This window comes from Rhinopithecus bieti, unplaced genomic scaffold (assembly GCF_001698545.2).
Source record: "Rhinopithecus bieti isolate Rb0 unplaced genomic scaffold, ASM169854v2 scaffold_2432, whole genome shotgun sequence".
In the NCBI taxonomy this organism is placed as follows: Eukaryota; Metazoa; Chordata; class Mammalia; order Primates; family Cercopithecidae; genus Rhinopithecus; species Rhinopithecus bieti.
In genome coordinates, this window is record NW_016804136.1 from 2271373 (window position 1) to 2296315 (window position 24943).

Sequence of the window (24943 nt, forward strand, 5' to 3'; positions counted from 1 at the left end):
TTTTTTTTCTGAGACGGAGTCTCGCTCTGTCGCCCAGGCTGGAGTGCAGTGGCCGGATCTCAGCTCACTGCAAGCTCCGCCTCCCGGGTTCACGCCATTCTCCTGCCTCAGCTTCCCGAGTAGCTGGGACTACAGGCGCCCGCCACCTCGCCCGGCTAACTTTTTGTATTTTTAGTAGAGACGGGGTTTCACCGTGTTAGCCAGGATGGTCTCAATCTCCTGACCTCGTGATCCGCCCGTCTCGGCCTCCCAAAGTGCTGGGATTACAGGCTTGAGCCACCGCGCCCGGCCAGCTTTCTTAACCTAATGATTGTCAAGTTATTGATAGTAAGTCATATGTTATATTCATTTCACAAGGTGATTGTTTTCAAGAGTCTGTGAACATATCTTTCTAGTCTAGACGATTTTTTTCATAATATTAACTGGGATCCCTAACAGAAGGAGGAGAGTAAAGTTTAAAGGGTGGAAGTGCTGAGCTCTAAATAGATATGATCTCTTCTGCCTGAACCTTTCCCTTGAGTTATCTCCCTCGCTAGCCTTTTAATGTTGCCCTAGGCTTAAACAAATAAGTGGTAAGTGGCTTTAGAGGAAAGAAGGTGGAGAGCAGGACAAGTATTTTTAGGTAGGATGAAAGTTTAGAAACTAGAGCTTTGTGATATATTTGATATGTATTTTGCATTCCTGGAAAATAGTATGACCAATGAGGCTACAGCTAGAAGTGGAATAATTTACAAATCCCCCTCCTAAGCTAGGAGAAACTTCTCCCAGCCTCAGCAGTGATCCTTCCTTGATAAAATTCTGATTATAAAGCTAAAAATGTCATGTGATAAGTCTTAATTGGGATCACATCCACGAAGTAAGGAAGGTAAATTTTGGGTACAGGTTTTGTAGAATGGGTTTAAATGAGTACTGAGGTTGAATTTTGATTACCAAACAAGAAGGAAAGGGAAAGACGTGTGAAGAAAGAGAAGCAATCAACCAGGACACCAAGAGACAGAAAGAAGTACTGGATTCGTTTCCTTGTGGAAGGGTCATTCATTCAGAGGGCAGGGAAGAGAGCTGTGGTTGCTGCAGTTAATTCTGTCCTTGGTTGACCTAGTAGGGCCAGGAGGATGTGTGACTAAAATGAAATGCTGCAGAGACAAATTATCATCTTTCCAAAGAGGATACATTTCAAAACACAACGGGGAGATTATTTTAAGCAGACAAACAAGCAGAGACCCTCTTCTTTCTTTCCTTCATTTTACTTCACTGAGACGATCGTCACTTCCAGTATGCTACATCCTCCTAAATGGAAGGAAGGGTCAAAAGCTTCTAAACTTAGATCACTAGGACACTGGGTTTGAGACACAGAATGTTCTGTAGGTGAGTATGGCCTTTTGCCCTCTTCAAGTGACTTAGGCTGTGTGTTGCAGGTAAGAGGGTTTTCCAGCAGGGTGCCCGGGGTCACTGAAAGTAGAAATGTGTCCTAATAAGATGGTGTTGTGAGAAGCTTTATTTTTACTTCCTTTCTTTTGCTTCTTTCTCTTTCTTCCTGTCTTTTTCCCACCTCACCCTTCTGACTCTCCTACCTGCATATGCAGTTTTCAGCATTGCCCTGCTAGTGCCCAACTCTTTAGGCTGAAGATACTTGAATAGTATTTACCTCTACATGGAAAACAATAGTGAGACTGTGTTCCTGGCCCATTACACCATGCTCTTGGGCATTGTGCAGTGTTATGTTTGCAGCCATCTGTGCCATGTGTTGCTTGGCCAATGAATCCCATTCAGGACCGTCTGGAAGATATACGAGGGCATGATTAGATTTTAGTACATCTCTCTGGATACTGATTTCTGTGCTTACAGCTTCTTTTGAAGTTAATAAAAACCACATACAGAAGGGGAAGTACAAGATAAGAATGCTATATTCTTTTTGCATCCAATTTTTTTGTTAATCTTTTAAGAAAACTCAACCTGACTGTTCCTAATGGAATTCAGTGCCAAGGGGAAGAAAAGGTAGCAATTAGAAGTGATTATAGAGCTGTTATTTATAGCTACTAAGAAACCTTGTCATAGTACAGGGCTGATGGAATGATTGCTCCTCGTTCGTCAGTCAAGAGAAATAAAAGGTGCGTAACATCACTGTTAGACCGTTTCTATGTGGAACAAGTTAAAACATAGTTGAATAGGAGGCTGAGTACCTTCAAAAATGTTTATGTTGGTATACTTAAGCATATTACATTATACCTGCCATATTTATTAGTTCTCTGTAATGATAATCATTTGTTTGTAGCTGCCAGACACTTGGGTTCACCAAGCTTTCCTAAGAGACATATAACCAGAACTTGAAGAAAATTATTAAAAATCAAGATAAGAATTCTTTGTAGCCTAGAAAATGATAGGAGAGTAATAGAAATAGCTTTGTGGCGTTTGACAGGCACATCAGGGCAGAGGGAAATGAAGATTAATTATACTTCTTCATAACCTGCTATTGTTATAAGATCATCATCATCTTCATATGATCAGTGCCGTATGCCATGACCTCTAAATTCTTTCATCGCTTAGAGCAGCTGAAGAGATAGGCATGGGTTGGTAGCTGGCTGAAGACTTTAACTGATGTCTTACAGATACTCTGCTAACTTCTCTAGAAAGTTTCAAAGGAAGGTGTGTATACCCATAAACGATAAGACATAGATTACATATAGTAATTTTTCTTCTCATCCTGAGAACAAAACTGTGAAGTAGAGTTACTATGATCATTCCTTCTTTTATGAGATAATGGTGTTAACATAGGAATTCCCAATGTGCTTGTCTAAACAGAAGTTAAAAAGCTAAAAGGGAGGCAGTCTTGTACAGAGTGTAGAGGGCCTGGACTTTCAAATTAGGCAGACTGAGTTTGAATCCCAGCTCTGTCACTTAATAGTTGTATGATCTAGTTGTGATTAGGACAAGTTATTTTCTCACTCTGAGCCTTACTTATAAAAATGGAAAAGGTAATATTTATCTTACAGTAGTTTGGGGCAGATTAAGTAAGACAAATAAACATGGAAATGTCCTTGAAAAATAGAAGAGGTTCTTTCACGTTAGTTTCCTTCCTCCTCCTCAAGGCCTCTGTACATGTCATTTGAAGGCTTTTTTAGTTAAGAAGGTTGAGGTGAAGGTAACAAACATTTGTTAAAGACTTGATGTGAACCTCTAGGCCTTGAGGTAGAGAGAATAGAACTTGAAGACCGTTCCCTTTAAGGAGCCTGTAATCTATATGCAGAGAGAAAAACTGCATATAAAGAACTAGTGGCTGTTGTATATCACAGGAATTTAGAGAAGAGAAAGATCTTTTTGGAGGGGAATAATTGGGAAAGGTTTTCATGGATGATGTCGGAATTGATGCAAATATAGGCTACATGGATATATAATACGTTGTATAGGCTGGATGCAGTAGCTCACGCCTGTAATCCCAGCACTTTGGGAGGCCAAGACGCATGGATCACTTGAGTACAGGAGTTTGAGAGCAGTCTGGGCAACAATGACAAAACCCTGTCTCTACTAAAAATAAAAAAATTAGTGGCCAGGAGCAGTGACTGAAGCCTGTAATCCCAGCACTTTGGGAGACTGAGGAGGGCAGATCACCTGATGTCAGGAGTTCAAGACCAGCCTGACCAATATGGTGAAACCCTGTCTCTACTAAAAATACAAAAATTAATAGGCATGGTGGCAAGCGCCTGTAATCCCAGCGACTCAGGAGGCTGAGACAGGAGAATTGCTTGAACCCGGGAGGTGGAGGTTGTGGGGGGCTAAGATTGTGCCACTGCACTCCAGCCTGGGTGATAGAGCGAGACTCTGTCTCAAAAAAATAAAAAATAAAAAAAATTAGCCTGGCGTGGTGGTGCACACCTGTAATCCCAGCTACTTGAGGAGGCATGAGAATCACTTGAGCCTGGAAGGCGGAGATTGCACCACTGCACCCCAGCCTGGATGACAGAGCGAGACTCTGTCTGGAAAAAAAAAAAGTTGTATATTGTTTTTCATATTCTTTTGTGATTTGTAAGCATGATTGGGTGTTCACACTCACGGGTGAGATGTGCCTCCTTCCAACCTTGTTACAACGTTAGCACATTACCTATCTGACATAAAAAAAAAAAGAGAAATGTTTTTCAAAGATTATGTAAGATGGAAAATTGAGTCGTCTTTGGGTCCTCAGTCTAGTTAGTTATTTTTAATTTGAGTAAAATTCAGCAAATAATATTAAAATAGAAGTATTTTGTCTGAATTATCTCTCTGTACACTCATAAAACCCTCTAAAACTGTAAAAGGAAGAAATTTTAAATTATTTCTTTTTTTCTTTCTTTTTTTTTTTTTCTGAGACAGAGTCTCACTCTGTCACCCAGGATGGAGTACAGTGGCACAATCTTTGCTCACTGGAACCTCCTTCTCCCAGGCTCAAGTGATTCTCCTGCCTCAGCCTCCCAAGTAGCTGGGATTACAGGTGTGCACCACTACGCCCGGCTAATTTTTGTATTTTTAGTAGAGACATGGTTTCACCATGTTGGCCAGGCTGGTCTCGAACTCCTGATCTTGGTGATCCACCTGCCTCAGCCTCCCAAAGTGCTGGGATTACAAACATGAGCCACCACACCTGGCCAAATTGTTACTATTTTTTATTTTTGAGATGGAGTCTCACTCCGTTTCCCAGGCTGGAGTACAGTGGCGTGATCTTGGCTCACTGCATCCTCCGCCTCCCGGGTTCAAGCAGTTCTCTGCCTCAGTCTCCTGAGTAGCTGGGACTACAGGTATGCATCACCATGCCCGGCTAATCTTTTTGTATATTTAGTAGAGATGGGGTTTCACCATCTTGGCCAGGCTGGTCTTGAACTCCTGACCTTGTGATCCACCTGCCTTGGCCTCCCAAATGATTCTTAATGATCTAAAACAACACAGTATCCAGACTGCACAAACCTCAGAAAAGTGTGCTCTTTGTCCCGGAATGGAAGGGTCCCACAGAAAAGGCACCAGACACAGCACAGCATATAGATATCCAGAGTAAACAAAACAAACGAAAATTGTCTATGTACATCATAGAGAAACCTGTAGACTAGAGAAGGTTCAATGCTAATTTAAGAATCAGAAACTATTATCTATACACATTTAAAAAATAATTTGGGTATAGAATTGGTTTTGATTAACTCTTCTTTAAATATACATATGTATGCATGTATGTGTGTACTGATGTACATGTTTGTGTTTTCTTGGAAGGGGTGTTTGTACTCAGGCCCCATGTTACTGTATTATCATGGAATACTGTGCCCATGGACAACTCTACGAGGTCTTGCGAGCTGGCAGGAAGATCACGCCTCGATTGCTAGTAGACTGGTCCACAGGAATTGCAAGTGGAATGAATTATTTGCACCTCCATAAAATTATTCATCGTGATCTGAAATCACCTAAGTGAGTTCTGGAGCTAATGTTTCAGCTATTTTGTTTTGTTCTTTTGAAATACAGAATATTTATCAACCTCAGTTGACGTTTTCAGACATCATACTTTTAGTTCAGTTTCAATCAGCACAGTGGATAATTCTGTTTGTGCATCTCTTGGGTTATTGTTGACCTACCTGCTTACCTGTATGGCAGATATCTCCAGGTACCTGAAACCACTTTTCCCTCTTGTTGCTTTTAAATCATACAACTGTGAAACAAAATTCATTATGATCTGAAGTATTCACCTTCTATCATCTCAGATAGTTAATGCCAGACCTTCCCATTTGAAGCCTTGGTTTGTTGTTTTCCATGTGTTCAAAAAACTTTTTAAACTGAGTTTCAGAAATGTATACAACAGGATAAAATGGATAAATAAGAAACAGGCTAGCTGGGTGGAGTGGCTCACGCCTGTAATCCTAGCACTTTGGGAGGCCAAGGCGGGTGGATCACTTGAGGTCAGGAGTTCGAGACCAGCCTGACCAACACGGTGAAACCCTGTCTCTACTAAAAATGTAAAAAATTAGCCAGGCGTGGTAGCAGGCGCCTGTAGTCCCAGCTACTTGAGAGGTTGAGGCAGCAGAATTGCTTGAACCTAGGAGGAAGAGGTTGTAGTGAGCTGAGATTGCACCACTGGACTCCGGCCTGAGCGACAGAGCAAGACTCCATCTCAAAAATAATAATAATAATAATAATGAAACAGAGGCAAAGGAAAAGTAAAAACATTAGAACTAAAAATTGTTCACAAATTACATGCCATGAGATTCTATAGATGTGGACTATACATTTGGCTTTGAGCTTCTAGTGTCTAAGCAAGGAGGAAATAAACAGTTATAAGGTTCACAATGGCCACAGGAAAAATAAACACTGGCTATGTAAGAGAAGCAGGGCTGTTTCTAGTAATCTCTGTTTTCAAAAGGATTTCTTGGGTACTAATCACTTTAAGAGGAGTGTGTAGTTAGTTCCCCAAATTGCATGAAGAAGGAAATTGATAAAATGATTTATTTCAGTGTAACTCCTGTTTTTCAACATTATTTTTGTTATTTATCATCACATTTTGGGTAGATGAGCAGAAGATTAATCTCTTCAAAATATATTTGTAGCCTAGGCAATATAGTGAAACCCCATCTCTACAAAAAATTAAAAATTTAGCCAGGCATGGTAGTCCAAGCTACTCAGGAGGCTGAGGTGGGAGAATCACTTAAGCCTGGAAGGTCAAGGCTACAGTAAGCCATGATCACACCACTGCACTCTAGCCTGGACAACAGAACACAACCCTGTCTCAAAAAATAATCAAAATAAAATATATATATTCATTTATTGTATATACACACACATGTATATATATTTGCATAGTGCTTTCATGGTTTACAATATCTTGGGGGGGGATCCATGATCACATCTTTGATCCTGGCAAAAACTGTGAGGGATTTGTAACAAGTATTGTTATTCTTATTTTATGTAAGGGAAACTAGAGCTTAGCCCAAAGTCATGGGGCTAGGACTTGAACCTAGAATTTCTGAACCAAAGGCTGCTGCATCCTACCTCATTATGTGACGGTAGGGGATTCACAGTGAATCCTGCCTTTCCTCCATGGACAGTATAAATCAATCCTTCATTATAAACTTCAAAACAGCTCTTATTTATCACCATCATCCTCAGCAATTACAGTGCTTAGTTGACTGAACAACCTCCCCCTTGCTTTACTTGCAAGTAAACATGATTGTGTAGTGTTCATTTCTTCTGTTCACATTCTTACGCTGTTGCTTTTGCCATTCAGTGCGTACAGGTAAGGACATTAACTACCTGAAGGCCTCTTTGCATGGTCTCCTTTTTAACCACTTTGTTCTCCTTGTGAATTAATCTTAGAGGGAAGGAGTCAGGAAGCCGTAGAATAGAGTAGTGAATGGGTTACCCAGTAAGCCTTTCCCTCTATTAACAGTAACACTCCCAACCCCAGCAGCTTTGGCTTCTTTGGGTTTCAAGCTGACTTTGAGAAGACAGGGATCCATCTGACTTGCTGTAACAAGAGATCTCATTACCTACATTAAGTCTACAGGCTCTGTGACCCCAACTTTGTCTCAGAGAAGATTTCAGAAAAGTTCTAATGTTATATTTCTCTGGTCTTCTCCCAAGTCCATCCTCTCTTGTCATACCAACGGAGGCAGAGAGGAAGTTCCCAGAAAAGGTTCCCTGTTTTAGGGGCTAACTGCCTACTCTCACTTTCATGGTGTGTGATATCAGTTCTCCAATTCTCTCATCCCACAATATTTTAATCCTTATGCATTTTCACTAAGACTAACACTGTTAAATCAAAACTCCTAAGTTAGATAAATTTTACATATTAGGTGCAAAACCAGGGCATGGAGGATGGTATTCAAAAGCAATTGTAAGCTCTGAGCTATTTGGTAAATAGCCATTGGGGTTGGGGTTGTGAGCCTGGTAAATGTGAAGGAATCCCTGGTTCAAATGGAGAAGCAAGGGGATAGAGTCAGATGTTTTCTGCTTTACAGCCTCCTCAATTCTGATACTATTTGAAGATGAAGACTCTTTTTTTTTTTTTTTTTTGAGACAGAGTCTCGCTCTGTGGCCCAGGCTGGAGTGCAGTGGTGCGAACTCCACTCACTGCAAGCTCCGCCTACTGGGTTCACACCATTCTCCTGCCTCAGCCTCCCGAGTATCTGAGACTACAGGCGCCCGCCACCACACCTGTAAGCCTCTCATCATTAAACGTAGGTCCCTAGATCATTAAAGCCTCTGAAACCCTAAGTCATTAACTTTCTAATGTTCTGAACAGGTTGTTTCAAGTGAAATCGATCTAGGGTGTGAAGCTGTCAATTTGGTACCAGATTGTATTCATCTTCAAGGCTGGCATGAGCACTTGGCCTCAGGTCACATTTTCAGATAACTACTATGACAAGTAAAACACTACTGGTGTGGAATTTACTTAAGCTTGGATTTATTTCTGCTTTTCCTTAGCAGCACTAGTGAAATCCCAGCATATATATTAGCCTTCTAAGGTAATGAATCCCAAATATCATGGTCTCATGCATGATATTAGTTGGCTATCATTTAAACAGTGTTTAAAAGAAGTATTCTTTTAATGGGCTGGCTAAAGCCAGCAAGGATGGAAACCAATATTTATTGATAACGGTGCCTAACATATCTTATCTCATTTAATTCAAATGAAAATTCAATGAGATTGTTATTAGAGGTCTATCACCCCTTATCCAAAACTCTTGAAGCAAGATATTTTCAGAAAGGTAGTGCACTACCTTAGACATCCAGCGAGGTCTGGAGCAGTACCCTAAAATCAACCACATTAACAAATCTGCAGCAAAACCTGTTGTTCACACAAAATGGGATGAGGAAAGTGAGTTTGCCTTATACATGTGAAAAAAATATAAGCTGATTGAGAACTGTTTGTATTTTCAAATTGTGGATAAGAATGAAGAGTCTCCATCCTACATATGAGAAAACTGGCTTAGAAGAGTTAAATAAGGCTGGGTGCAGTGGCTCACACCTGTAATCCCAACACTTTGGGAGACCGAGATGGGAGGATCACCTGAGGTCAGGAGTTTGAGACCAGCCTGACCAACATAGAGAAACCCCATCTCTACTAAAAATACAAAAATTAGCTGGGCGTGGTGGCAGGTGCCTGTAATTGCAGCTACTTGGGAGGCTGCGGCAAGGAGAAAATCCCTTGAACCCAGGAGGCAGAGGTTGCAGTCAGCTGAGATCGTGCCATTGCACTCCAACCTGGGCGGCAAGAGTAAAACTCTGTCTCAAAAAAAAAAAAAAAAAGAAGAGTTAAGTAACTTGGCAAAGGTCGCACAGCAAGTGGAAGAGGCAGCATAAGACTAGGCGTTAAAAGCCTGTTACGCTAAGCTGCCTCACAAGTATGAATGATGTTATTTCTAGTGTATAGCCAATGCCCCAGTGACATTGGAAACTGCAAGCTGAACGCTACAAGATAGGAAGCAGCAGATAAAGTCTTCCGTTTCAGCCATTTAGAATCATGGTTTTCATTAGTACTAACGATCTGGATGTTTTCTTTTTATTTCTTTTTAAAGTGTTTTAGTGACCCACACAGATGCAGTAAAAATTTCTGATTTTGGTACGTCTAAGGAACTCAGTGACAAAAGTACCAAGATGTCATTTGCCGGCACAGTCGCATGGATGGCGCCAGAGGTGATACGGAACGAACCCGTATCTGAGAAAGTTGATATATGGTGAGTGGCGCCACCAGTTGTGCCAACTAAAAAGCCTTTTCCCACTTTCGCCCTATTAGCACTGTCTTCCTTCAGCGCTTACTTTTCCAGAATATTCTTGAGTGTTGTCCACTTTTGGTTGATTTCAGCCTCATATTGTCTGAGGTACTTGCCAGTATGGTGATATATGGGGAGAAGGATTAGGGGGAATGAGGGTGACTCTCCACTCAGTAAGTCATCAGTTTGGGGGACCTCAGAGAATATGCTGAATTTTCTAGAAAACTGAAAGTTTACTTCAAATGATCATTTAGTATGGAAGTCTTCCTGAAATGTGTTACATAATTCTCACCTTCTTGAGTAAAGTACAAGAGCTTACCTATTCTCAATGACTCAGGTCATCACTACACATATCAATAATGTACTTTGCTGTGATACAATTATGTTCTCTAGACACGTTTGAGATGTAGGAGGTTGTTTTGCCCTTTTATTGAACAGCCTCTATAGGCTATGATTTTAAAAAAAGATCTCTATAACATTTCTTCTGAGGTTATGTCTTTTTATTAACAGTATTTTTCCCTGTAATAGCTTTTCTTCTACCCTTAAAATTGGCAACTAGTAACTTTTAGGCTTAAAACCAAAATAATAGCGCATGTCAAAATTGCATGTAATACCAGAGTAAATAGGATAAAGTAGAAATGTGGGGTCATTTGTAATTTAGATAGTCATTACCAAAGTACCCTCCTTAGGGATTACTAATTGATGTTCCCACCGGAAATATGTAAGAGTGTTTTCTCAGTCTCACCAACAAAATGTGCTAAACTCTTGGATTTTTGCCAATCATATAGGTAAAAAACTGTATCTTGGGTGCATTCCTCTCGGGACAAGTAAGCCTATACATTTGTTCATATGTGTTAGAGCCCTCATATTTTCTTATTTGTGAATGGCTCATAATCTTTGCTCAGCTTTCTGATTTTTACTCATAATTTATCAGAGTATTTTATATATTAAGGAGATTCACATTTTGTGTAAATTGTAGATAATTCACATTTTGTTATTTTGCTGATGGTACTTTTTCCCTTGTCAGATTTTGAAAATACAGTTTCATCTATCAATTTCTCCTTTTATGGCTTTTAGATTTCATGGTTTAAAAAGTCTTTTTTTTTTTTTTTTTAATTATACTCTAAGTTCTAGGGTACATGTGCATAACGTGCAGGTTTGTTACATATGTATACTTATGCCATGTTGGTGTGCTGCACCCATAAAAGCCAGGCACGGTGGCTCACACCTGTAATTCCAGCACTTTGGGAGGCCGAGGTGGGTGAATCACTTGAGGTCAGGGGTTCAAGACCAGCCTGGCCGACATGGTGAAACCCCATCTCTACTAAAAACACAAAAAATTAGTCAGGCGTGGTGGCACATGCCTGTAATCCCAGCTACTTGGGAGGCTGAGGGGCAGGAGAATCGCTTGAACCCAGGAGGTAGAGGTTGCAGTGAGCCAAGATCACATCACTGCACTCCAGCCTACATGACGGAGCGAGATTCTGTCTTTAAAAAAAAAAAAAAAAAAAGTGTTTAACACTCCTAGATAATTTTTTAACTCCTTATTTTAGAAGATTTTATGGTTTCATTTTCTATTTAAATCTTTGATTCAAGTGAAATGTATCTTGATTTATGGTGAGTTATAGATTTAATTTTTTTCCCAGGTATTCCAACAACATTTTTTGACTAATCAATTTTTACCCGCTGGTTTGTGATGTCACTTCTATCTTACATTCAATTCCTAAATGTATTTGGTTTATTTCTGGATTTCTTGTCCAGTCCGTTATTCTGGTTGTCTGTTCACACACACGAGTTAATTATTCAAGTTTTAATTTCTGGTAGTATTGATTACCCCACATAGAATTTTTTTTTTTTTTCCAGAGTTGTCCCAGATGTTTCTGTTTTTCTTATAGCAATACTAGAATTTTAAAACTGGGTATATGTACTAATTTGATTTAAATTAATAAAGAGCTAAAATACAAATCAGTCTTTCTGAAACATCTTCTGTACATGTTCCTGGTGCTACTGTAGGTCTTTTGGAGTGGTGCTTTGGGAGCTGCTGACAGGAGAGATCCCTTACAAAGATGTAGATTCTTCAGCCATTATCTGGGGTGTTGGAAGCAACAGCCTCCACCTTCCAGTTCCTTCGACTTGCCCTGATGGATTCAAAATCCTTATGAAACAGACGTGGTAAGAATATTGTCTCTAAAACAATAGGGAGGTCTCCAATGTGTATTTGGAGTGAATCTCCTGGTGGTGGAAAGAATAGGAGCTTTGGAGTGGGAGAATCTTGGGTTCAAATACTAGCTCTGCCCCTTTCTATCTGTGCAATTTTGGGCATGTTATCCAATATCAGTTTTCTCATTTGTAAAATAGAGACAACACCGACTCATAGAGTTATTGTGTTGTAATTAATGAAAATTTAGAAATAAAGAACTTGGTATGATTATCTTGAAATAGTAGGCCTTGGCCAATGATAGCTATTATTTCTTTGCTAGTCCTAATGGACTATTATTAAATAGGTCACTGGTCCTAGATTTCCATTTCATCATTAGAGGTATCTCATAATTACGTTTTCCTTTTGCTCTTCAGTATATCAAAACTGTACTGCAGGGCAGCCAGGCACACAATTACAGGTGGCTCACACCTGTAATTCTAACACTGTGGGCGGCAGAGGTGGGAGGATCGCTTGAGGCCAGGAGTTCAAGAGCAGCTTGGGCAACATAGCGAGACCCCATCTCTACTTTAAAAACATAAAATAAAATAAAATATAAATAAAAAACTGTACTGCAGGGCCAGGCATGGTGGCTCATGCCTGTAATCCCAACACTATGGGAGGCTGAGGCAGGAGGATCACTTGAACCCAGAAGTCTGAGATAAGCCTAGGCAATATAGTGAGACCCTGTCTCTGAAACAATAAATAAATAAATAAATTTAAAGAAATGTTAAAACTGTACTGAGATACAATTCAGTTGTGCTATCCTGATATAATGGAGTACCGCTGATTTTACTCAGATATAGCCATTTTGAAGTAAACAGTCTTTTTCATAAAGTAAAATAAAATCTTCATTCTCCTGGACACAACTTCTGAAATGCACAAACTGTCTTTTTCACTTTTAGGCAGAGTAAACCTCGAAACCGACCTTCTTTTCGGCAGACACTCATGCATTTAGACATTGCCTCTGCAGATGTACTTGCCACCCCACAAGAAACTTACTTCAAGTCTCAGGTAAGCTGGGAAACTCTACCAGGTGCTACTAAACAGATAGAGAACTCTCAGTGAAAAAAAGTAACTCTTAGAAGGGCCCATTGTGTTTGTTATAATGGTTATATAACTCTATTCATTGTGAAACAATAAATATGTTACTTCACACATGACATCTTAGAGTTTTTAAAGCACTTAACATATATTAATAAATCATTTGAACAAACACGTGTTGGCCAGGCATGGTGGCTCACGTCTATAATCCAGCACTTTGGGAGGCCGAGGCAGGCAGATCACCTGAGGCTGGGAGGTCAAGACCAGCCTGACCAACATGGAGAAACCCCCACTCTACTAAAAATACAAAATTAGCTGGGTGTGGTGGCACATGCCTGTAGTCCCAGCTACTCAGGAGGCTGAGGCAGGAGAATCGCTTGAACCTGGGAGGCAGAGGTTGTGGTGAGCCGAGATCGTGCCATTGCACTCCAGCCTGGGCAACAAGAGCTAAACTCTGTTTCAAAAAAATAAAAGGAAAAGAAAAAAACGTGTCAGAATATCATCCTTATAGTGGCTTCTGGTAAAACTGCTGAATAGAAAAGAGAAAAAGAGGGCCGGGCGCAGAAAAAGAAGATATGAAAGCTGTAATGTACATACATCTGAATTAGGATTACTGCCGACCTTCAGGAAAGTATTGTCTTCTTTGAAGCAGCAAAGCTGAAGTACAGAGGTGGGAGGTTAAATAACAGAATGAGCCTGTGATAGAGCTCGGCCCAGAGAGAACCTTTTCTCTAAGAATGTCACCTAGTAGCTCCAAGTAAGTATAATTTAATGTATCTGTTAGCCACTACTGTACAACAAACCATCTCAAAACTTTTATTTTTATTTTCTGAGACAAGGTCTCACTCTGTCAACCAGACAGGAGTACAGAGGTTTGATCTCAGCTCACTGTAGCCTTCACCTCCTGGGCTCAAGCAATCCTCCCACTTCAGCCCCCCAAGTACCTAGGACTGCAAGCATGCACCACCACACCTGGCTAATTTTTGTTTTTGTTTTTTTGATAGATACGGGGTTTCACCATGTTGCCCAGGCTGGTCTAAAACTCCTGGGCTCAAGCGATCTGACTGCCTCGGCCTCCCAAAGTGCTGGGAATATAGGCATGAGCCATTGCCTGGCCCCATCCCAAAACTTATGACTTACAACAGTAAGCATTTATGTATATGTAGCTCATGATTCTATGGGTTGGCAGTTTGGGTTAGGCAGTTCTACTGGCTTTGACTGGGCTCACTTGTGTCTGCGGTGAGTTGCCAGGTCAGCTGGGAGGCTGGCTGGTCCTAGATGTCTCATTCACATGCCTGACAATTGGCTGGCTATTAGCTAGAGCACCTTGCTTCTCCTCCACATGGCCTCCACTCCTCCAGCAGGCCACCTTGGGCTTGTTCTCAGGGTGTTCTCAGGGTAACAAATGTAATGAGAGAGCAAGTCCCAATGCACAGGTGATTTCCAAGCCTGTGCTTCATTATTCCTGCTAATGTTCCATTGGCCAAGCAAGTCACAGGCCAACCCAGATTCTTGAGACTGAGAAATGGGCTTCACCTCTTGACAAGAGAATCTGCTACCGTACATTGTAAGGGCACAGATCTGGAGAGGGGAAGAATTGGTGGCAATTAAATTAAAAGGCTGCAAATGTCATAAGGATTGGTCATCTAACCACTATCAATGTGGATAGGGGGTGGTAAGAGATGAAATCTTTTTTTTTTTTTTCTGAGATGGAGTTTCACTCTGTCGCCCAGGCTGGAGTACAGTGGTGCGATCTCGGCTCACTGCAAACTCCACTTCCCAGGTTCACGCCATTCTCCTGCCTCAACCTCCTAAGTGGCTGGGACTACAGGCGCCCGCCACCACGCCTGGCTAATTTTTTGTATTTTTAGTAGAGACGGGGTTTCACCGTGTTAGCCAGGATGGTCTCGATCTCCTGACCTTGTGATCCGCCTGCCTCGGCCTCCCAAAGTGCTGGGATTACAGGCATGAGCCACTGCACCCGGCCGAGATGACTATTTAATAAGGCCCTTATCCCTTCCAGACCCAGGCAATATCAAAAGGGATGGAACTATAACTTTGGAAATAAATGTGATGATCCCGAATTATAGCTGTATGCTTATAGAACGTAACACAATTATTACCTAATTTCTCATTTCTCATATAGCTTTATCTCACTTAATGTTATTGTGCTTCAGAAATGAATTTTTGTAAAGTGAATCCATCTCCCCGCTGACTTCCAGTATTTCAGATTCATTCTCAGAAAAGACATTTTATTAGCAATTGGCATTTCAGCCTCCTTCTCATAGCCCCTCATCCCTGAAGGGCGATGAGTTTACCCACCAGGAAAGTATCTGATGAAAACAGTACTGGACTTTGGGAGGGGCGTCATCCCTGGGAGCTGAACAAGTCCTTAAATATGCTTTTCACTTTGGGAGGCCGAGGTGGGCAGATCACGAGGTCAAGAGATAGAGACCATCCTGGCCAACATGGTGAAACCCCGTCTCTACTAAATACAAAAATTCGCTAGGTGTGGTACCACGCACCTGTAGTCCTAGCTACTTGGGAGGCTGAGGCAGGAAAATCACTTAAACCGAGGAGGCGGAGGTTGCAGTGAGCCGAGATCGCACCACTGCACTCCAGCCTCCGAGCCGGCGGACAGATAGCAAACTCCATCCTAAAAAAAATAATATGCCAGTACTGAAGTTAGTTAATAATATAGTGATATTATTTACTATATATATAACTTTTCTACCTGCCCCTACCAGAGGCTTGGAGTACTTCTGTGGTGTCTGATACACAGAGAGACACTCTGCCTATCAGATAGATATTGAGGAATATCTTAGTAAAGGCACAGGGCTTGTTTTTATTTTTGTCTTTAATTGAAGTTTCTAAGAAATGATAAATCAGAGACTCCTGTTACCAAAGTTCTAACACACTCTCTGTGATCCATAAACTTAGCTCTCCCCACAACTGTGTCTTTAAGTAGTCAGGCTTGCCCCTATTGTTTTTTTACTATTTCTAAGAAATTATTATGTTAGTAAAGTGTTTGCTTTCAGAGGAAATAAGATGAGGCAGGAGGTTGACTTCATGACATTTCCTACATTCTTTGATATACATTCAGATCAATTCCCTTAGCACTATCACCCATCTGTTCAAATACATGTAGGTATGGGGCACTGGGCAAGAAATCTTTCAAATATCTTCTGTTTGTATTCAGAAAAAACACTTAACCCTTTTGTGAAATGAAAGAGAATAATAGTACTCTCGAGGAAATCTTGCAAACTTTAAGATATGGTTGTGATCACAGCTTTGCTGCTTCTTCTTCTTCTTCTTTTTCTTTTCTTTTTTTTTTTTTTTGAGACGGAGTCTTGCTCTGTCTTACCCAGGCTGGAGTGCAGTGGTGTGATCTCTGCTCACTGCAGCCTCCACCTCCCAGGTTCCAGCAATTCTCCTGTCTCAGCCTCCCAAGTAGCTGGGACTACAGGCATGTGCCACCACACTCGGTTAATTTTTGTATTTTTAGTAGAGATGGGGTTTTACCATGTTGGCCAGGCTGGTCTCGAACTTTTCACCTCAGGTGATCCACCCACCTCGGCCTCCCAAAGTGCTGGGATTACAGGTGTGAGCCACCGTGCACAGCCAACTTTGCTTCCTTTACAATAAAACTGTACATACCATAATTTTGAAAAGCAATTTCTGATGATGGTATTAAGTCACAAGCCATTGAGACAGTCAATATAAGTTTATATATTTGGAAAAACTTCTAATTCTGAACAGATGTTACTTAAGCCCTCCTAAAATGTCACTTCTGAAGCCAGTCCCACATTTTCTGAGAACCTACCACGTGCAGAGCCCTGTGCAGGGCAGCTAAGTTAGCCACAGCCGGTGTCCTCACCTGAACCGCTCCCAGATTATCAAGATACCCATAGCATGGAGCATTAACATTGAACTCAGAAAAGGTTCTCTTGGGAGAAGAATAGGAGGAGAGAATAGGAGAGGAGGTCAGAAGAGGAGAGAAGAGGGGAGAAGAAAACTTAGTACATTAAGCATCTAAGTCTGCTCAGGCTGCTACAACAAAGTGTCACACACTGGGTGGCTTAGAAACAACAGAAGTTAATCTCATGGTTCTGGAGACTGAGAAGTCCAAGGCACCAGCAGAGTTGGTGTCTGGTGAGAGCCTGAGTTCTGGTTCCTAGGTGATGCCTTCTGACTGTGTCCTCACAAGGTAGAAGGGTGAACAAGCTCCCTTGGGCCTATTTGATAAGGGCACTTTTCTCATTCATGAGGGCTCTGTCCCCATGACCTAATTACTTCCCCAAAGCCCTACCTCCTAATAGCATTCCCTTGGGGTTAAGATTTCAGCATATGAATTTGGAGGGGACACAAACACTCAGACCACAGCAGCATTTTTTCATATTCACTTATTCTTCCACATTTTTTCCCCGACATAAAATTTCACTTCTCCTTAAATAGCTCCAAATCTGCTATTTTGCTACCTCCTAGAATTTTCTCCGTATTTATAAGTCAATTTGTCTCTGGATCTGAAAGTCAGGCTACCTCTAGCTAATATGAACTGGCTAGTGAGGTACTACAAATGGCAAGAGACCTTTAGTCTAAACCCCGTCCTGTCACTTCATACTGTGTGGTCTTGGCTAAGTCACTCAGTTACACTAAACCTCAGCTAATTCACCAAAACAATGAAGATAATCATATCTTCCCTTCCTTAGAGAGTTTCTGTGAGGAGCAAATGAAAAGATAAAACTGCAAATGCATTGTAGACCGTCAAGAACAGTTTGATCGTAAGATGTCATTATTCTTGGCTGGGTACAGTGGCTCATGCCTGTAATCCCAGCACTTTGGGAGGCCGAGGTGGGTGGATCACTTGAGGTCAGGAGTTCGAGATCAGCCTGGCCAACATGGCAAAACCCTGTGTCTACTAAAAATACAAAAAATTAGCCAGGGGTGGTGGTGGGCACCTGTAATCCCAGCTACTTGGGAGGCTGAGGCACGAGAATTGCTTGAACCCAGGAGGCAGAGGTTGCAGTGAGCTGAGATCGAGCCACTGCACTCCAGCCTGGGCAATAGAGCAAGACTCCATCTCAAAAAAAAAAAAAAAAAAAAAAAAGATATCATTATATCATTATTCTTGAGTTGCATATGATAGCATAAAACAAAAATGAAGGTGTTATTATTCACCTTAATTTTGTAGCTTTATACTAAGCTACAAAAATTAAGCCTCCTTTGGGTTGTTACATTCTGGATTCTTTTTCTGATGAACTCCTGAGATGAGTAAGATGGCAGCCAGGGAATCCTATTGTGTTTGACTTTATCCTGCCCCGGTAGAGAAGAACTGGCTTTTTGGCAGGCACATGTTCTTTCTATAGTCCTCTTGTACCTGAGGCCTTGCCTCCTTCTGCCTGCTTAGATCCTCTCAACGTCAATTATCAATCAATAGTTGTTAGCCCCTGGTCTCCACTTTCTACCAAAACTGTCAGTCAAGAGGTGCTGCCAAGAGCCCAGCTGACTCCTTCCTGAGAGAAAATGTGTCATTCGTTTCTCGTCAACAGCACATGTATAAAGACGTAGCCTATATAGAGCAGATGAACAAAGCAACTGATTTCAATACAGTATTAGATTCTGCCAAAGCTATTGCTTCGTTGCTAGACAATCACCCATTTCTCCAAATAGGCAACTACTGTTCTTGGTATTCAATTACATTTGATATGAGTCTTTAGAAAACATTTTCACCCCATTCCAGATCCCAGCTGCTAGACGGATCGTGTGCCTGACTTTGAAGCTCTCTCAGCCCCCTGCCTTTGAACTATTCTAGTGTTCTCTTGAGTGCCACTGTGACCACCCAGAAATTCAGGGACTGGGAGTTGCAGAGACACCCCAACTCTGAGGTTAGACTCTGCTGCCTTAAAAGTAATCTTCTTGTGAGGGAGCAGATGCATATGCAGAGGCTGGACACTCACATCAGGGAAGGAGTCGTGTGCCCAGTAAGGGTTGGACTGGACCCCACTATGGCTTTTCTGATTCCATCTGATTTCCCTTTACTAAGCCCCCAACATCTTGCTGCTGTACTCCTTAAGCTAGGCTGGAACTGGCTCAATTTCTTTTTTTGTTGTTGTTTTTTATTTACTTTTTTAAAAGTGTGGTAAAATAAAGATAGTATAAAATTTGCCATTTTAACCATTAAAAAAAAATTTTTTTTTTTGAGATAGAGTTTCACTCTTGTCACCCAGGCTGGAGTGCAATGGCATTGTCACCCAGGCTAGAGTGCAATGGCGTGATCTCAGCCCACTGCAACCTCCACCTCCTGAGTTCAAGCTATTCTCCTGCCTCAGCCTCCCGAGTAGCTGGGACTACAGGCACCTGCCACCATACCGGCTAATTTTTTGTATTTGTAGTAGAGATGGGGTTTCACCATGTTGGCCAGGCTGGTCTCGAACTCCTGACTTCAGGTGATCCACCCACCTCAGCCTCCCAAAGTGCTGGGATTATAGACATGAGCCGCTGTGCCCGACTGATTTTAACCATTTTTTAATGCACGACTCAGTGGCATTAATTACATTCACAATGTTGTAAAATTGTCACCACTATCTGTTTCCAAAAATTTTCATCACCTCATTCAGAACTCCACATTCCCTCCTCCCCACCACCCCTGGTAATCTCTATTCTACTTTCTGTCTGTATGAATTTGCCTATTCCAGGTTATTTCATTTAAGTAGAATCATACAATATTTGTTCGTTTGTGCCTGGCTTGTTTCACTTGGTGTGTTTTCAAGGTTCACGTATTTTGTAGCATGTGTCACAACTTCCTTACTTTTTATGGCTAAATAATATTCCATGGTATATATACCACATTTTGTTTACCCATTCATCTATTAATTCAACTTCATTTTGACACCTATACAGTATTCTCCACTTATCCGTGGTACATTCCGCGACCCCCAGTGGATGCCTAAAACCTTGAATAGTACGGAGCCTGACTGCTGTCCATCAGAACACGTTTCTTTTCAAATCTTCCACCCACAAATGTAATGTCTCTTCTATCTTAACTAAGCTCTTTCTTTACTTTTTATTTTTATTTATTCTTATTTTTTGGAGCAACCCTATTAACTAATTAGGCTCTTATTAGTACTGTGGACAATAGGAGAGGAATGCTGGTTACATTCCAGTGTTTCTCAGGCATTGTAGTGAAATGATGGGAAATGCCCCTCCACTCCTAGGCAGGTGGCTTTGTTATAGGTCAAGCTCAGGCAGGACTCCTCCCACCCTTAGTCTTCTCTCTCAGAGGCTCCTCGACAGCTGTGCAAATTGGCTTTGGGCTTGCCAGTCCTCCCTTTCTTCATATGTGCCCAGACGTGCCTGAATTGCAGATTAAGCTCAAATTGGAACTCCTTTTCCATAAGATTCTAAGTATATAAAATGGAACTCAAAATTAACATGTGCCAGGAATAGGATACCTTCGGGGGAAACACAGTCTTCATCAATACCTGGTTTTCCCATACATCCTTTTTCCTCTTCACAGGAGGGAACTTCTTTCTGGAAACCTACTTTCTTACAGATTTCAATCTTCAGAAAGTTCTCCTTGAGTTTCCCGTAATTATAAGCTAGATGTCAGAAGACTTATTTCCTCTAGAATTAAAACAAATCTCATCTGTGATATAAAATTCCTCACCACCAGAGGGAGGTACTCCTTTTCTCATCCCTTCTTGAAGTATTTTAGTAGGATACAGTGACAGTTTTGCACAAAAGAGGATACTTCAAGACACAAATCTGACCCTCTTATTCTTTTTTGGTCTAACTACTTTCACTTGTCATTCTTTCACCTCCTAAAGCTCAAAACTCCTCCTGCTCCATGACTTTGATCTGATGATTGACAGAATAGCATTAGCAGGGGCTGCTGTCAAAGGCCATTAGCAAACAGTAGTGTATTCTGATGAGATTGGGCACGTTCAGGGTGGTATGGCCATAGACTGCAGTAGTGTATCCTGGATCTTGGCTTTCTAATGACATTGCTGGATAGATTTGCTGCCTGAAAGTCAACGAACCAACAGAAACTTCTCTCCAGTGTTCAACATATATATGGGAAAATCTAGCATATTACAGAATGATCATTTTTTGCATGATTAAAATATAATTTCCTCTATAAAAATAGATGAGAAACAGCTAATTTGAGGAAAACCTTTTATAAATCCACAATTACTTAAGAATAACTTCTTACTTGATCCAGAAAGATACTCTTTTTATTATTGTGGTAAAACACTTAATGAGAGCTACTGTCTTATTTTATTTTATTTTATTTTATTTTATTTTATTTTATTTATTATCTGAGATGGAGTTTCGCTCTTATTGCCCAGGCTGGAGTGCAATGGCGTGATCTTGGCTCACTGCAACCTCTGCCTCCCGGGTTCAAGCGATTCTCCTGCCTCAGCCTCCCAAGTAGCTGGGATTACAGGTGCGTGCCACCACACCCAGCTAATTTTGTATTTTAGTAGAGACAGGGTTTCACCATGTTGGCCAGGCTGGTCTTGAACTCCCGACCTCATTATCCGCCCACCTCAGCCTCCCAAAGTGCTGGGATTCCAGGAATGAGCCACCACACCCACAATAGCAATTAGGGATTGCTATTATTTGTTTTGAATTTTTTAAATTGAAAAAATATAGTCAAGGATGTAGAGAAACTGGAACCCTTGTACGCTGTTGGTGAGAATGCAAAATGGTGCAGCTGATATGGAAAACAATAGGGAGATTCCTCATCAAATTCAAAATGGAGCTACCTTACAATCTAGAGAGATACTTTTTAACATGAATCTAAAGGTAATAGAATAATTTTAGGAGAAGATTATACCATTAGATACATTTAGTTACAAATCTAGCCTTCATTGGAAATTATATCTCATTAGCTTCTGGAGATGGAAGATAGTCTATACATAATATGAAGAAACTTATTTTTGCTGTTTCTCTCTGTGTCTACTGCATATAGGCCACATTCCAGTAGTGGTTTTTCTACCCCCTAAAATTTAGGTAAAATTAGTTTGAAATTTCATGCCCCGTGGAAAGCTCCATGTCCTTTCTAATACTTCTGTAAATTTCTGGGAGAGTGATAATTTCATGGCCATTCTGCCTTTGCCTTCTTAAAATTCTTGGTCCCCACCCCTGCTGCCTTGTGGTTGTGCCTTTATCTTTGTCCCATATTGACCAAACATTCAATTCAGCGCCTTTCTTTAAAAAACAAAACAGGGCCGGGTGCGGTGGCTCACGCCTGTAATCCCAGCACTTTGGGAGGCCAAACTGGGTGGATCATTTGAGGTCAGGAGTTCGAGACCAGCATGGCCAACATGCTGAAATCCCGCCTCTACTAAAAATACAAAAATTAGCCGGGCGTGGTGGCAGGCACCTGTAATCCCAGCTACTCAGGAGGCTGAGGCAGGAGGATCACTTGAACCCAGGAGACAGAGGCTGCAGTGAGCTGAGATCACGCCACTGCTCTCCAGCCTGGGCAACAGAGCAAGACTCTGTCTCAATAATAATAATAATAGTAATAATAATAAATAAACACTTTTTTAAAAAAAAGCAGTCATTCAAAGCCTAAGTGAATGTCAGATACCCCACTGAAGGTTTAGAAAATTTAAAGAAGTTTACATTTTGAACAACATAAACCATGTATTAGACATCCATCACTGTTCTAAAAATTTTGTCAAACTACTATAAATTCCTTGGCCATACTCTCTCTTTTCGTCTCCTCCTTCTCTCCTTTCTGTTCTTTCCCTCAACTCCAAATTCCCATATAGTTTCTTACATTTCTATTCCCATTTCCTGCTGTTCATGCCTATAGGGTCTTCTACTCTAGATATTTTCTCAAGATACTTTCCCAAACAAAACCTAGGAGGAATTCTGGGGCCAAAAACATGTTCGTAATCTCACACGCACATATACGTTTCCATGTGGTTATCAGAGCTGTTTTTTTCTGGCCAGGCTCTCTCAGCCACCATCTTGCCTTAAAGTGAACTCTTCTATTCCAGAAGTGATGGCCAGCATGCCAGCTGTGATGTACCTCAGTCAGTGCTGGAGGAAAACTCGGAAAAAGACAGCATCATATATTGGAGTAGAAATATAGAAATGGGCTGGGGCATGGAGATATAGTAGCAGCAGTTATTTTGCTATCAATCAAATCATAATTTTGAACATCTATTCTGAAAAAGGCTCTTCAGTATAAGCATGCAGGAATAAAAAATCTTGTATGTGACCTTATGGATATATCAGGGATTGAAACTCTTGGGATTTATCAAAATCTAATTTGTCCTTGCCCAGGCTGAATGGAGAGAAGAAGTGAAGAAACATTTTGAGAAGATCAAAAGTGAAGGAACTTGTATACACCGGTTAGATGAAGAGCTGATTCGAAGGCGCAGAGAAGAGCTCAGGTCAGCTCATCCCTCCTTCCCCACCTGCCCTCATCCCCAGGTCTTCAGATGGTAGCAGGCACGCTCTTCATAACCGCCATTTCACTTTCCACACACCTTTCACCTCTGCGTTTTATTGTTATGCTCTTTAAAAGTTGCCCCAAAAGTTAGCCCTCCTTTATATCTCTTTCCTATCCTTTCCTCCCAACTCCATTATCCTCTTTTATTATGTCTCTGCAACAAAGATTCTTGAAACAATGCTATTTAGTCATTCAGCCAGTGTCCTAGGTGCCATGGAATTCCAGAAATGTGTAAGATTTAGTCCCTGGCTTCAAGATGCTTATAATCTATTACGAGATATAAGGCCAGGCGCAGTGGCTCACACCTGTAATCCCAGCACTTTCGGAGGCCAAGGCAGGTGGATCACTTGAGCCCAGGAGTTCGAGATCAGCCTGCCCAACATGGCAAAATCCCCTCTCTACTAAAAATATGAAAAATTAGCTGGGTGTAGTGGCGCGCAACATCTGTGATCCCAGCTATGCAGGAGACAGAGGCATGAGAATCACTTAAAGCCAGGAGATGGAGGCTGCAGTGAGCCAAGATTGTGCCACTGCACCCCAGCCTGGGTGACAGAGTGAGATTCTGTCTCAAAAAGAGAGAGAGAGAGATAAGACATGTTCATGGATAATCACTGATACGGTTTGGCTGTGTCTCCACCCAAATCTCACCTCAAATTGTAACCCCCATTATCCCCATGTGTCAAGGACAGAACCAGGTGGAGTAACTGGATCTTGGGGGCGGTTCCCCCCTACCCTCGATGCTGTTTTTGTGATAATGCATGAGTTCTCAGATCTGATGGTTTTATAAACGTCTGGCATTTCCCCTGCTTGCACTCACTCCATCCTGCCGCCCTGTGAAGAAGGTGCCTGCTTCTCCTTTGCCTTCTGCCATGATTGTAAGTTTCCTGAGGCCTCCCCAGCCATGCTGAACTGTGAGTCAGTGAAACCTCTTTCCTTTATTAAATTACCCAGTCTCAGGTATTTCTTCATAGCTCTGTGAGAACAGACTAATACAATCACATCTGAGTCAGTTCCAGCGGCTATAACAAACTTTAGACTGGATAATTTATAAACAATAGAAATGTGTTGGACAAAGTTCTGGAGCTAGGGAAGTCCATGATCAAGGTACCAGCAGATTCAGTGTCTGGTGAGGGCCCGTTTCTCATAGACGGCACCTTCTCTGTGTCCTCACACCACAGAAGGGCAAAAGGGCTCCCTCAAGTCTTTTTTATAAGGGGACTATCTCATTGACAAGGGCAGAGCTCTCATGACCTAATCACCTCCTAAAGACCCCACCTCTTTTTTTTTTTTTTTTTTTTTTAGATGGAGTCTTGCTCTGTCACTCAGGCTGGAGTACAGTGGCACCATCTCAGCTCACTGCAACCTCCACCTCTCTGGTTTAAGCGATTCTTCTGCCTCAGCCTCCCAAGTAGCTGGGATTACAGGTGTGCGCCACCACGCCGGGCTACTTTTTGTATTTTTAGTAGAGATGGGGTTTCACCATATTGCCCAGGTTGGTCTTGAACTCCTGACCCC

At 41.5% G+C, this 24943-nt stretch overlaps 1 protein-coding gene across 3 annotated transcripts in view; it reads left to right on the plus strand.

Moving 5' to 3' along the window:
• The window catches only part of MAP3K13 (mitogen-activated protein kinase kinase kinase 13), a 152942-nt gene that overhangs the window by 103447 nt on the left and 24552 nt on the right, over positions 1 to 24943 (plus strand). For all 3 annotated transcript variants that reach the window (XM_017866370.1, XM_017866365.1, XM_017866359.1), the window contains exons 4-8: positions 5230 to 5421; positions 9522 to 9680; positions 11730 to 11888; positions 12819 to 12927; positions 23260 to 23369. In XM_017866370.1, the coding sequence (XP_017721859.1) occupies positions 5230 to 5421; positions 9522 to 9680; positions 11730 to 11888; positions 12819 to 12927; positions 23260 to 23369 (729 nt within the window). The remainder of the gene's footprint in view (positions 1 to 5229; positions 5422 to 9521; positions 9681 to 11729; positions 11889 to 12818; positions 12928 to 23259; positions 23370 to 24943) is intronic.